At 43.2% G+C, this 15,237-nt stretch overlaps 1 protein-coding gene across 1 annotated transcript in view; it reads right to left on the reverse strand.

Moving 5' to 3' along the window:
* LOC128252605 (uncharacterized) overlaps positions 1–15,237 on the reverse strand; it is a 46,530-nt gene that overhangs the window by 2,894 nt on the left and 28,399 nt on the right. The window contains exons 17-27 of the mRNA XM_052980460.1: positions 14,941–15,108; positions 14,555–14,847; positions 13,329–13,413; positions 12,306–13,232; positions 12,028–12,221; positions 9,316–9,564; positions 7,401–7,767; positions 6,987–7,124; positions 6,356–6,618; positions 5,034–5,208; positions 3,797–4,034 (exon numbers count right to left, since the gene is read on the reverse strand). Coding sequence (XP_052836420.1) covers positions 3,797–4,034; positions 5,034–5,208; positions 6,356–6,618; positions 6,987–7,124; positions 7,401–7,767; positions 9,316–9,564; positions 12,028–12,221; positions 12,306–13,232; positions 13,329–13,413; positions 14,555–14,847; positions 14,941–15,108 — 3,097 coding nt within the window. The remainder of the gene's footprint in view (positions 1–3,796; positions 4,035–5,033; positions 5,209–6,355; positions 6,619–6,986; positions 7,125–7,400; positions 7,768–9,315; positions 9,565–12,027; positions 12,222–12,305; positions 13,233–13,328; positions 13,414–14,554; positions 14,848–14,940; positions 15,109–15,237) is intronic.

Raw genomic sequence — 15,237 nt, forward strand, 5'->3', positions numbered from 1 at the left:
TTTGAAGCCTGACGACGCCGCTTCTGGGCCAAACTTTCTCCCATGACCATCAAATTGAAAACTAAACAAAAAACGAAACCAGAAGCAGAAGCAGAAGCAGAACCCAGAGGCTGGCCATAGATTAGAGTTGTTCGATTAAGCCCGCAACCGGGAAAGGTCACCAAATAAATGTGCGTTCCCTTCAGCCAGGTGAAAAATGATGGCGGTGTAGCAGCGACCGCTGAAAGCCATACAACCTGTGTGTGAGTGTGGGTGTGTGTGTGCTGCTTAGTGTGGTTTAGCGGGCATCGAATTATTTACAATGGGGGAGGATCTGGATCCACCTGGCTAACCAAACCCAACTCCAACTCGGCCGCGCCAACTTTGGCTATGGCCTTTGTTTTGCAGCTTAACATTGTTGGTCGTGGCTGTTGGCCTGCGGGCAGCTTGTTTGGCTGGCTGTTGCCAATTTTGGCATTGTTGTTGCTGCTGCTGGCTTTGCTTTGGACGGCGGATGAGGCATGGCCAAGTGACTAAGTGGGGGAGGGCTTGACGCCTGGCCACAATTATGCGCGCCACGAAAGCCGCTGGCAATGCAAGAGCAGAAAAAAATAAGCGAAACCCAACCAAAAAAAAAAAACTCTAAAATTCGTTTAAGCAAGACCAGGCTTCGAAAAAATATGTATTTACTAAAAATACTGTTGCCATCATAGGCCATAACATAATGGACTCTTTCAATGATATAAATAATTTATACCCAGCTGAATATTATGTTGATAATTCTGGTAATTACATTGCTTTTCAATTGAAGATAATCATGTATTTTCAATTCGTTTGTTTTTTAAATTTGAAATATTTTTTGTAACCAACAAAACCGTAATAACCCATTATATAAGAGCTTATCTTTTGTATTGTGTATTAAGTTTGTATTTACTATAAAAACAAAAGTAAAACAGTGGGTTAATCCATAATGGATTCCGCCAATTAGATAAATATTTTATACCCACTTAAATATTATTTAGACTATCATAAATTAAATTGGAACAAACATTGTAACATATTATATTAATTTGTACCTATTTTAATAATTTATTTATTAATCTGGTATATGTTTTATTTTGAGATATTTATTTATTTACTTGCTAATTTCAATATCAAATAATTGTTTTGTTTTTATATATAGTTTTGTTTTTAAACAAAAACTTATAAATTTGGTAAACAAATAAAAATATTTCATATTTTTTGAATATTTTACAAACCAATATCAAGTTGTCCAACTTTTCTTTACTTTTTGTTTGTTTTCTCCATTTCAAATATTTCTTACAACCAACAAAAAAGAATGCTAAACCTACCTAATAAAGGGTGTGTGCCTTGTAAAGGGTTGTCTATCCCTTGCCTTGCGAGCATTTTCCAACAACGGGTTGACCAATATTGCCGCAAATATTTATTATTGCGTTTTGCAACTTTGAGGGCACATGTATATACGCTTTTTGCGACTTTCCCTGTTCTGCTGTTCAGCGCTCCTTTTTTTGTTTTAAGCTTTCGCTCTCCACCATATTTTTTTCGAGCAGTTCAGGGCAACCTGCATTGTCTTCGGCGACGCGGTCTTTTGTTTATTTTCGCGTGGAGCCCACAGCGCAGCTTTGAAAAAGAAAAAAGCGAGCACGCGGATAAAAAGGGGAAAAAAGCGTGCCCAGAAATGGCCAACTTCCGCTAGGATTGAGCTCGGTGGTTCGGGATCCTGCCTGGTCGCCATATTCGAGATTTGTGTGTTGGCAGGGCCCGAAAATCGAGGCAGTCGCCGCCATTTAGTGGCTGAAGTAAGCATCGCGAATGGCCTGCTACACAAACATTGACGTTTCTCAAAGGATTTGCGAACTGTGGCCATGGCAAAAGGGACTCAGCAGTCGGCAATTCTGCGCACCGACAAAGTGCAAGGCAAATACGCAACGCTCGGCGCTCCACTCCCAATTTTGGCCACACATTCGCATTCTTCGACATATTTGTGGAGCGACTTGCATAATTTCTGGCCGGGAGTGGCCCAGTCGAAAGCTGTGCTAAGTTTCCACGCACAGCAGGTTGAATGGGGCTAAATCAGTTAGCAGCACATCCCACTCTCCACTGGGCAAAAGGCAAAAACCTAAAGACAAAATTTCATTTCTATTTTTTTTCTTTTGCGTTTTGCTCTTCTTATAAATGGTTGACGGCTGTTATTTTTTCTCGGTAGAGAATGAGAAAAGAGCAGGTTGTGGAGTTAGGGAATCGATTGGCTTAGGATGTTAAATGAAACGAGACTGAGCGGATTACGATTGACCCGTATCTAGGCGATTTCCATAGGCACCCATGTAGCTTTAAGTAAGAGTACCAGCTAATGAACCAAACAAGAATGAAAACTCAGGTTGAATAAGCTGGCGAATTGCTGCACTCTGAACTGGGGTTTTCTGGAGAAAAAAAAAGTGCTCGTACAATTATAATTTTTTCAAATTTAAAACCATATGTGAAATATCAGAAACATCATGGTGACAGAAATGTAACCACTTTTAAATGGCATAAATGTTGTCTAGAGATTTCCAGCATACCCACGAATATAATTTGGTGATAAACATTGAGTTTACGACTATGTTATGCAAATTATCCGTGCATTTTGGGCTTAAACCTATTTAAGCGCACTGGACTGAATTTTTGCCCCCGAAAAGCAGTCAACTAACATTTAAGCATAAGAGCATCGAGCGTGTGTGTGTGTGTGACAGTGGGAACGATAATAATTGTCCTGGAATTGCGCTAATAACAGCAACAGGGATAATTGTTGGCCAGCGCCAGCAGAGATACGCAGCAGCAACAGCAGCAACAGTCGGTGTGGTGGTGTGTTGGCCGGCGACAGCAATTAGCCTTTCTCTGGCAAGGGCACACACTCGCACACACACACTGGGACTAGTACACTCGCACACCCAATGCATTCATGGCCATAATGATCAGCGCCAAACTGTTGACCCGCAAACACACAAAGTGCGCCATGTCCAGCCAGCGAGCGCGTTTAAAATGGGACACTGGACGCAGGACCTGAAATCGGACGTGGCAGCAGCCAAATAAAGGATATTGCGAGCGCAAAGAGAATAAAGTTCACTTGGTCCGAGTGTCCTGCCGATTAATGTTGTCCCTTTTCAAATTGTGTACTCCTCTCGTATTTTAAATTTTCACCAACCACATCACATGCCTTAGAATTCGAGGTGAACACGACTTTCAAAGCATCCATAACAATCTTTTTACTTAAAATATATAATGAAATATAAAATGCAAATATAAGAAATATAATCTATGATGTCAATGTTTTGAAAAACAAACATCGTCTTTGAAAATGAACATCAAAATTTATTATTGCATACTTGTAGACACCTTTTGAGGCAATTTTAAAACCCTAGTGGTTTCTTAACAATATATTGGAATATTGGAACTGTAAAGAGAATAAAGTTCACTTGGCCACAGGGTCCTTCTATCAGGAGGGTGTCCCTTTTTAAATTGTGTGCTCCTTTCTTATTTGAAATTGGGAATTTCGGTCCGCCATTTGCAACCCCTCAACGCACTCAATTGTCTCTGTTTCGCCCCCCGTTTTCGCTTTGTGCAATTTTCTTATAACAACAGACAGAACAGAACCCGTTCGCGGCCCATGCGGCATTAAATGAAATTACAAAATATTTCTGATCCCCTCGCCCTTGCCCAATCGATTTCCCCCTTCTTGTTCCCTATTTGATCTTGGTATTATTTTTGTTATTTTCTTTGGCGCAAGCCCTCGAATTCTCGAATATATATGTATACTCACCCACATACATGCAGGACAAAAGCAATTTCAATGCCGGAATCGAAAATTTCTCATTTTCCATTTTCAGCAATTCGAGTGCAAGTTTTTCAATTTTATGTCGCATCTGCGGTGTGACCACGACTCCAACTCCAACTCCCACTCCGACTCCGACTCCAACGCCACCAGCCTCGGATTCAGCTGCTCCAGAGCCCTTTCCCATAGGCTGGCTTCCGCTATTGACCACCAAGCGCTCCAGACCCTGGGAAAATACAAAGAGATATACTATAAATACATACAATAAGCAAAATATATACGGGACGGACAACCGCTCATAGAAATAGCAATGCGACTGGGCTTTTGAATTTTTATCATTGCATACTTAAGTGGGTTTTTCAGTAATGGCCACGCTAATTGAGTGGCAAATTGTTATTGTTATGGCCGCTGTTGTCGCTGCGCGCCATTGCGCTTTCTCCGCTGCTGCTGCTGCTGCTTCTGCTGCTGCTGTTGCTGCCAATGATGATGCTGATTCGGATACCGAGTGTCGAGTACCATCATCAAAGCAAAAGGCAAAGCCAACAGCAACAAGGATGTCCTTGTCATCATCAGAAAGAGCCACAGCGAAAGCAACAAAATGGGACAATTGAATTGCGTGCAAATTTCATAAATTGCTTAAAAAGTCGAATTTAATTTTCGTCCCAACGAACGGAAGTATGCAGGGCAAAAACAGTTTTTAATTACTTGCCGCTGCTCACCATACTCTCGTAAACTGCAATTAAAATCTCAACTCTATATTAAATGCTGGCAAATTACGTTCGCCAACCGAGGAATTTCTTTATACTATACCATGAGTATGGGGACGATGCAGCGTTTAAAACCAAATACACTACCTACTCTTTGTTGTATTAAACTCAATTTGGCAGTCAGGCCAATAAACATTTGGCTCTGTTGCTTCTGGCCATTCGCTTTGCTGGCTGCTGCTCTATGCGTCAGTTATGACAGCACCCGTTGCGGTCTTTTCGCGCTGCTTTTTTCGGGGAATTGGGGTCCGCCGTTCGTTTCGAAAAATTGTCAATCAAAAAACCAATTAAGCGCAACGTAGCTAAGCCACATCAGTCAAGGGATAGAGGAACGTTAACGTTTACCCCGGTCAATGGCAGTCAGTTCAGTCAGTTTGGCTGACAGTTAGTAAGTGGCTGGACAGGCCTGACAAGCATTTAAGTGGCATGCTAAGTCGTTTGCCTCTAGTTGCAGTACTCACATGCAGAACGCACAGATACAGCTCCTCGTCGGCGGTCTTCTTCAGCAAGTTGCTGGCCACAATGATTGTGTTCGACAGCAGATGACATTGCGGCACGAATTTCGAAGTCCACTCGATCAGGCTGTAATTGAGCGTCCACACCAGCTTCGTGTGCTCCACGCTAAAGGGCAGCGGACTGCAAAGATAAACTAGAAATGATTAGAAATCGATATTGGAGATTTGCTGCTAAATTAATTAGAAGTCTGACGACCGCAGAATTGCATCCACCGCTGGCCCTGGCCCAAAAAACCCCCCTCTTATTGCTTTTCGCGCTTAAAACTGCAAAATAATTAGTTCGCCGCTCGCTGATTAGTTCCCAAAAATGCAGGGCCATCTATTGATTTTATGGGCAGTGTGCTGCTGCTGAGGTTTTGGTGCTGGCATATTGGTTTCGCCTACGCTGCGTATGCGCAATAAAAGTTGTGTGCTTTGAAGAGCCAGCCAAACGGGAAAGTAATTTAAGTAGTTTATTTCAAGGCTGCTTTAGTTTGACAAAGAACAGGGCAACAAACTTGAGGAGCAGTATATGCAAAATGGCATTCAAAAGCCGCGAACGAGAAAGCAGCTGCTGCTCAGCCAATAATTAGAATTTACTGGCGAGCATAAACAAGCAAATGCAACACAAGCACGAACAACACCATGGATCCATTGACTTTGGAAAATCTATAGAAAGCGGTGGCAAAGTTTCAATGACCATGGTTCATCGATGTTCTGCACGTTGTTGTCGAGTTATGGCAACTTCCTCTGCCAACATATCCTTTACCGAGACTGGGGTTTGGGTTTGCCTGCTTCCGGCGCAGTCCTTGAAAAGTTTTGGATAACACCCTAAACAAGAAGGGGTGATGGAATCAGGTGAAATCAGCTGCAGGAGAAGCAGCAGCAGCAGCATCATCAGCTTCAAAACCACAGAGCCCAGATGCCGATGAGCCGAGGTAACTAATGCGAAATGAGAACTTTTGCCATTAGTGAGTGGATCTGTGGAACAGATATATAGTAGACATGCCAGGGGAGCCGCAGGGGTTGATGAGTTTCAATTCAAGACGGTAGCAGGCAGCAGGTAGCAGGTAGCAGGTACGGTTTTTGGCTTTCTAAGTAAGTTCCGTTTTCGATTTAATCCGAGGGCACTGCAAGCAGGCCGATAATGCCGACTGGATGAGGGGTTGTTAATTGCGCAGAGCCAAATTATGGACGGCAGATTCCGATTCCGATTCCGAGTCCAGCTTCCCAATTTCCATACCCACCCATCCCGTATCCCGTATCCCGTACCCAGTATCCCGACTCACCTCTCATCAATGATGCCATGACGATTGATGTAGCCCACAATTAGGGCTCGCAACAATGCCAGCTCCTCGCTGAGCCGGCCCATTGTCGTGTTGGTCTTGCTGCAGCACTCCAGCAGACTGAGCAGCCCCTGCAGCGTGGCGATGCGTATGAAGCTGTGCGTGCTCTTCAAGTAGATGTTGCCAATCAAGGAGCACAGGACCTGCAGCTCGCTCAGACTGGGGACGAGGAGGGCCTGGCTGCGGCACAGTAAGTAGATTATGTGCTGCAGAGTGCGAAGGCGGAGAACATTAGCAGCGAAAACAATGGAAAGGCAGTATGTTGCACAGGACATATATAGAGATGACTTAAAAGTGGGGCACCTATGTATATCAAAACTAACTAGATTCTGTTTATTAACTGTGTAACTTTACATATCAAAACTAATTAAGTTGCAAGATTAAATTATTTTTATACACATTATAATATTATATTATAAATAATAATAAGGATTCTAAATAAACTCTTATTTTTACCACATTTATCAGAGCTTGTAAACATAATTAATTGTCTGATAAATAAAAACATACGTTTCGTATGGCCTTAAAAATATACCCAATAAAAATGGACTTCTCACTGTGAAGCTTCACTCACCTGATGCGAAATAGTATCGTCCATGGCCACTTGCTCCTGCAGTTTGAGGCAGCGCTCCTTAATCCATTTGATGTGGTCGCGGCTCTCGCAGATCTCGCAAAACTTTACCAAATTGGGCAGCACCAGGATGTGATTCAGCTGTCAGACGGGATGGAGATTGAGAGAAATGTCGAAAGAGTTATGGCAAGTTGTGCAGCTGCTAATTAAATCACTGCCAAATCATTAGTCGCGGCAGAAATGCCCCAAGGATTGTTCAAGCCAAAACTGTAATGTCCGTCGAGCAGCTTGCATAATCAAATTAAAACCCATCGAATGTGCGGCATGAACGAATGCACAGGACGTGACTGCCGCGAAAGTTTGACAGGACAGGACAGGACAGGGCAGACCAGAACCAGAACCAGATCCAGAACCCACCTCGATCATCTGCTGCAGTACGTCAAAGACCAGCTGCGTGCTGCTGCGAAAGTCAATTCCCGACAGCTGCGTAAAATGGCGATAGTTGCGCATTGCCATGTCGGGCACATCCGCATCGCCGGACTGCTTAATGTCCGTCATGTTGGCCGTGGTCTCCTGCTGCCCTCCGCCGGATAGGCCCATGCCCATGGCCATGCCCAAGCCCACGCCCTCCATTTGTGCCCAGCTGAAATTGAGATCGTATTGATTGGCCGCAAAGGTGCGTGTGCCAATCACATTGTCGTGGGCCAGCTGCCGCTCCAGATTGGGCTGATAGAAGACATTGCACGCATCGACCAGCAGCTGCACCTTGTGCAGTTTCTTCAGGCTGCAATGGCATTTAAAAGTATTTAATCAAAGTTTAAACGGGTCGAAACCATTTGGAAATATTGTTGTTCAATGGCAAACTGCAGTATTTATGAAGCTATGCGATTTTTCTGACGCCTCATTTGATAGATACATATATTCTCTTTCATTTAACAACAATGGTTTTTTGAAAAATGATTTAATTTTTGGTTTGTATTTTATAAACAAATTTTTTAACTGTTTAAGAATATTTATGTGACTTTTGTAAGAAGCTCATTTGATAAATATTTAAATTCTCTTCCATTTAACAACAACTGTACTTTGAAAAATATTTTCTTTTCTGTATTGCATTTTAAAATCAATATTTTAGCTGCGCAAAAATATTTAAAGTCGATATCTGCAGTATTTACCAAGTTACATTTTTGTGACAGCTCATTTGATAACCAATTCAATTTTTATAAAATGTTCATGTTTTTTTTTTTTGTATTTAAGTCTTTTTGTAAAGTTATTAAGTCTTTACTATCATAAAATTAATAAAAATAGGTTTGTTTGTTTTAAGATTACAATTAAGGACGTTACAGTATACACAATAAAACACTTTATAAAGTGCTTCTTTTGTTGGGTAAACATTGATGTGCACTTATCAGTTAATAATAAAAAAAAATCATAAAAAATTGTCTATTTGTCGTCAGTGTAAAGGAGGTTTCACCCTTTCTTAATTGCCGCCCAGCTGCTATCGATTAAAGAACACATACGCACTGTTGACAGAGCAGCAGAAATGGCAAGCAAAAACTATTTGCTTGTAATTAAAAACTAATTTATAAAGTCAACAACGGACGACAAGGATTTGTCAGAGTTTCGTGTTACCCAGAAGCCAGAGCACAGTACATTATATATAAAAGCCATTGGCTAATAAGAGAAATATGTTTGTTACGCAAAATTTCCTAGGGGTTTGCCAAACAGAGTTTTTGATATTTCAGCTTTAGCTGGTGACTTTGCATCGCTTTTTTCAGATGCTCCTGCCGTTCCGTTCCAGGCAATTGAATCCCGGCAACCACGGGGACATGAAAAAAGGGAGTTTTTGGCACTCGTTAACTTTTAAAATTATTTTCATAATTCATGTGTGCTCCACTCACGTCACGCCATATCCATACAAGTATACTATGGTATATGCAATATCCGTGGTCCCATCGACAAAGACTTTTTGTCGCTTTTAATTAAAAGCGCAGACATTGTAAAAGCACCCGAAAACTTGTTTACCAAATTGTTTTTGCTCGCTCTCCCATGTTAACAAATTAGTTGCGCATTTAAAGTTGAAGGATTTTTTCGTAACCGAAGGGACGATATAATATATGTATATATGGGGCACAGGATATACACGCTCATTCACAGACTCACTCACCAACTTTTGGCGTTCGCATTTAATTTTTACTTTTTGCCATTTACACATTAAAAACTTTTCCCACTACTGCTGCTCTCTGTGTGAATTTTAATTTTCATAAATTCCTGCCCATCGGAGAGGACTTTCCCTGACATACTACATATGATACCGAACTGGAGGAAAACTCACCTAATGCTGTCACAAGTGATGCACTGCCAGCGAGTCGTGTGATGGAACTGTCCATTGGTCTGGCCCACAATGGGGAAAGTTTTGTACGTCATTAAAAGTTCGAGGATGGCCTGCAGGCAGACCTGCTTGATCTGGAACTGCTCCTGCTGATCGACCATGTGCTCGTCGTACAGCTTATTGATCAGCAGCAGGCAGGTCATGAAGTACTCCTCGAACTGCTGCCGTGTGGTGAAGCCGAAGATGGAGAGCCTAAAAACGAGAATTCAGAGTGGCTATGAGTGTCAATTTAATTACGGACAGCCAGCCGGCTGCTGTGCGTATATACGTGTATACGTATTTACGTATATACTGTACATAGATATGTGTAAGTAATTAATTGGAAATTGAAATTTCTGCATAAAATGTTTTCAGCCAAATGCTTGAAATTTTAATTCAATTAGTACCCGGCCTCTTCAAATATTTAAAATATGCAATATGCATGCGTATAAAGTGTGTATGGTAGTTTGTATCCTAAAATGTCAATTAGTCTTCGATTACTTTAGGCTGCCAGGGCCACATTGCCTTTGCTATTGCCATTGCAATTGCTATTACCATCCATCGAATGGAGCCCGAGGTGCTGATGCTGCTGCTGCTGCTGTTGCTGTTTCTGTTGTGCCACCACCACGATGGTTTCTGTGCAATTAGCAACAATGTTTCTGGAGCAGCATCCGCATTCTGGCATCCTGGATTCCTGGTATCCTGGCATGACATGCCTTTTGCTGCCAACCATCTGCAGCACGCACACATGCATTTATCTCACTTTGCTGCTCATAATTTGTTTATATCGCTGGCTGCCACGTCGGCGGCTCTTCCTGCTCCGCTGCGCTGTCTTTTAGCTTTTAGCCCGTTTCCCATTTCCCATTTCCCATTTCCCTGCCCCCAAAAAGCATGTCCAATGCTGATGCTGATGCTGCTGCTGCTGCTGCTGATGCTGATCCTGCGCACAGTTTCGTCTAATAGAGTTGTTGATGTTACGCTCCGTCAGCCCTTTGGGGATTTTGTCGTTATCATCCTCGCATCCTCGCATCCTCGCAGCTTTCCGCGTTGCCTCGCCGACTTGCTGTTGCTCCTCCGCCACTATAGATCCCCTGCTGATGTGGTTTTGATGTTTGTGCGGCCAACAAGTGCGAGTGCCAGTGCAAGTATGCAGTAGATGGCGGTGAAGTCAAGTTTTAGGCTCCGGACATGCTAACCAACCAGTGCCACAGACATCTAGCCGTGTACAATTATTCCGCCCAATTCCTGGCTGATGACGATTCAGCTTTCAGCGTAATGATGACGACTGCCATCGAAACAATGGAGCTTTAGCAATAGCAATCGCAATGGCTTGGGCTTGGGCATGGGCTTGGGGTGCCTGTCAAGTGACAAGGACGAGGCAAACAAGCCAAGGACAATGACGATGACAATAAAGTCTTACGGCCATATGTGTGAATGTGGTTGTTTGAATGTTTAGTTGTTTGGATTGGTGCTTGTGTTTGTAATGGAACAACAGGATGTTGATGTTTCCAGTTGCGGTTTAGCCGTCGTCGTTACCATGCTCATCATCGCTCCATGTAGCTGGCATGCGCTCGTCATCGCTGTCACAGCATTGTCAGCAACTATGCTGACGCTACCGCTCTGTTCGACTCAGCTCGACTGCTGGTTGTTGTAGTTGCTGTGTAGCAGGACACAGTGACAAAGACAGGACACCAGCGACACCAACAGCAACAGCAACAGCAAGGACAATGCAACAGAGCCCGGCCAGTTGATAAGGGAAGCGACAGTTGACCAGGCGGACAATAGCGCCTCCCAAATTGACTGGTATAATGCGAGTCCCCAGAGATAAGCAGATTAAATTAGCAGCATGTGAAGTGTGAAGCACCATGGTTCCCCAAAATATTTGGTTCACTTAGGAAGTAGGTATTAATCAAAACAATAAAAACTTTTGAAATGTACTTAAAAATAAATTACTTCTGAGAAAGTGAAATTACACAAAATCGGAAAACGTATATGAATAAATCTTTACCTTAATTACAATTCAATATTCAAAAAGTATTTGTTGAGTCTTATTTACATTTGATTATAGTTTAATAAACCTCGATTATTACAAACAAAATTTTAAAAAATGTTTCTATTCCATGAAATGCAAAATTATTACGAAAATAAATGTGTGGTAATCATGACTATAAAAACACAAAAAACGCAATTACAAATTACTTTTAATAGCTATGTATTTAAGTATATATTTCAAAATAAATCTTTAGTAAAAGTACCTACAGCACAACAAACTTAAAAATATGTAAATGAGTTTAGTTAATATTTGGCAATAATTTGTAGATGGACGTTTTTGGAAGAGTGGTTTAAAAGTACGTACAAAAAATGTATTCAAAAAGTATAAAAACCATATTAATTAATTTTCTTTGTTATTTATATTTTTCATCTGTGAGTTACCCTGCATTCTAACACTGTGTTCCACTTGCAACAGTATTAATTTAAACAATAGTTAAATTGTATCGTTAAAAACACATATTATTTTTAAAATATTTTCACAGAGGTCATCAAATACTGCTAAAATGTGCCTAAGTAAGTACTTTACAGTTTTAATGCTTTACTCTCGAACAAAATCAATTGATTTGGCGAGCTACCTTTAATTTCGACGTTGTTTTCCATCCCTTACCCACTCCCCTCACTCACCTCTTGACAAATTGACGCAGGACATCCACATCGCTCAGACTGTCCACAGGAATGGAGGGCAGCTTGCCATCGACCTGTTGCTTCTGCTGCTGCAGCTGCTCCTCCGGCCGCTGAATAAGTTCGTGCGGGGTCACGGCGTAGGCATAGAACTGGTGTGTACGCAGCAGCGAGATGCCAATGGAGGCCACCAGTGACTGGATGGGGATAAAGCGAGGAAGGAAAATGGAAAGTGCTGCTGGCCCAGACTGACAAATGACCAGCTAAGGAATGTCACTTACCAGTGGCACTTGGAGCTGCGCCAGCTCCTGGCCTGCGAACTGCAGCCGAGCATCCTGCTCGTCGCCTGCCAAGATCCTGCCGCTGTCCAGGGACTCGATTTCAATTTGAGTTTCAATCAATTTGGCCAGGAAAATGGCCTGCGGTGCGGCGCCCTTTTCCCTGTTCTCCCTGCCATCCCTGCCATCCCTGCCCCTGTGCCTTCGATAGAAAATGGTGTGCTGCAGAGTGCATCGGGCTATCGAGTTCAGCATGTCCAGCAGTTGGCAACGCAGAGCCGCATCCTCACTGACATTAAGCTCCCGCCAGACGCGTGGCTGCTGCAGAAGTGCATCGATGGTGGCCAGCAGCACGCCCAGGGCGCCCTGCTCCGACTCCTGTCGCGTTGGCCTGGCCAAAATCTGTTTGGCCGCACCGGCCAGCCAACCGAGGTAGGCCAGCAATGGCGCCAGATGCTCGGGGCGCAGCAGGTGCTCGCCCACGAACTTCTCCATCAGGCGGGCATCGATGTAGATGAGTGCTGTTTGCTCCGCATTCCGAATGCATTCCATCAGGGTGGCCACCGCCCGGGCAATGTCCAGTTGCTCATCGGTGGGAGGTGCGTTCTGCTGCTGCTGTTGCTGCTGCTGTTGCAGCTGTGGTGTGGCCTCCACTTTGGCCAGGAGCAGGGAGCAGGACACACGAGCCAGCGGCGGCAGTTGCATGTAGTTTATGTGCGGTGCATGCTGGATGCACTTCTGGCGGAAGGCGGACAGCATGGCGGCCAGTGATCCCGCGATGGAGTGGCGCAACAACCTGGCCTCCTGTTCGGCACCCAAACTTCGGAGCAGTCGCTGCAACTTTGGCTCCGATTGGATCTCCAGGAGCAGCAGCATCAGTTGCCGCTGCTGCTGCGGAGCATCCGCGTGCTGGGTGGCGAATTTGATTAGCTGTGGTGGGCGGTACAAAACGTCGTCAAAGAAAGAACAACAAATTAGCTGTGGCAGTGCCATAATGGCCGAGTGCTTTTTTTTTATCCCATTTACCTGGCCAAAGAGCCAGCCCTCATCAATTATGCGCGACGGCGCTGCAGTCTCATTGTCCTGGCGGCGGCACTCCAAGTCCTTCAGTCTGCGAGGCCAAGCCGCGCAATGAAACATAAATAAAAGCATCAAGCATAATGAGAGTCTGCTGATCCAATCCTGTAGTACGTACTCTTCGGTTTTCTTTTAGTGGGGGGTACATTCGGTTGTCAAGGAGGGGAAAGCCCTCACAGAAGGGTGGGTCGATTTGGATTTTATAAAATATTCACAGGAGTGGTGGTCTGATGGATTCTTTAAATACTTTTGATTATAATCACAGCAGCCCAAGAGTTTAGAGCCTATCATGCTAATCTTCTTGTATACTTGTCTATTGAACAAAAATTTCCTTTAAAAGGAGAATTTTAAAGATTCAGTTATATTTTAAAATTGTATATAGTGTTACATTTAAGATTTATTTTAACAAATTAACAAATTAAAGAAAGATGATTCTTTAATTGAACGACCAAACTATACATAAAATTATATAAACTAATAATTTTAAAACACAAAAGATCATTTAATAAATAATATCTTCCAATTCCTGCCAGTCTAGTTTTTAACTATTTTTAAGGTCAAACTATTTATAATAAGAGTATAAAATAAATAAACAACTAAAATGCTTTCTATAGTTACCGTACCGTAATAAAAAAAAAGTCTCCTATCTAGCCAAAAATTAAACATTTATAATTACCTGAATATGTGCTCCGTTGTTTAACCAACTAGAACACATTCTACTCTTCTTATAAATCCATATAAAAACTATCGGGTTTTGAGTGGTATTTTTACACAAAACAAAAGAACTCATTAAAAAATCATTATTGCTGAGTCTTTTTTGCCCTTAAACATAATTATTACTTTCTGATAGACAACCAAGTTTAATTAATTTTTGGGCTTTTATACCCGAATTATTTATTATTAATGATTAGTTTCTGTCCCTGACATTTATACCATTAAACCAATAAGCCGACCCATCAAAAACCTAGTTAACTTGTCATTATATTTTTAACTTTTAACTTGAGTTGAAGTCCTCCTATCCTAACTTTGTAAACTTTCTTAAATTTTTTAAGTTAATAAATAATACAATGATAACATGAAACCTGTAAACCGACCCACCCTTGCAGTCGCCCATGCAATCAACTGAATATAAATTGCTCTGGCTTGGAGTGAGTAATGGCAGGGGTATTACTTACAGCAGGGTTCGCAGTGCGTCCTGGTCCTCCCCGCCGGCCAGGTCCCCCTCCACCAGCCTCTCGTAGATGACGTTCCTGGCGGCCGGTCCGCTCTGGGCGCTCAGTCGCCGGGCCAGCCGCTCCACGGGCAGCTGCACCGAGCGCTGTCCCTCGTGCAGCTGGTGCAGGCGACTCAGGAGCTGGAGGGCCTGCAGCGTGGCATCCGCATCCCTGCCGGCGTCTCCAGAGGCGGACTCCTGTCCGCCGGACTCACAAAGACGTCCCAATAGCCGCAGAACGATGCGAATGGATTGCTGTGGGGGAAAGGATAAGGGGGAACAAAACGAGAGTGGGACAACAGGGCGGATGAAAGGGCTTTGTTATGCAAAAGTCCTGCGCATACTTACCCTACTCAATTGGTGCGCGTTCCGGAGCAAGGCCACCTGCAGTAATGAGCCGCACTCGGGACGTTCTTGGCATAGCTCGCTGAGGAATTCCAAGTGGTCAGCAATTAGGAAATTCAGATATCGGCCGTCGAACAAGCGGCGCACTTGTTGCGCACTCCAATTGCAGCCCTGCAATTAGTGGACAATTGTGATTTGTTCGCATTCACGGTGATTTATCGGTCGAGGGGGGTGAGGGGTTGGGGCATTAGCCAACAAGTGGCGCATGTTCGAGTGGCAATCATTTAAAATTATGCCCGC

Source organism: Drosophila gunungcola, chromosome 3R (assembly GCF_025200985.1).
Source record: "Drosophila gunungcola strain Sukarami chromosome 3R, Dgunungcola_SK_2, whole genome shotgun sequence".
Taxonomy (NCBI): Eukaryota; Metazoa; Arthropoda; class Insecta; order Diptera; family Drosophilidae; genus Drosophila; species Drosophila gunungcola.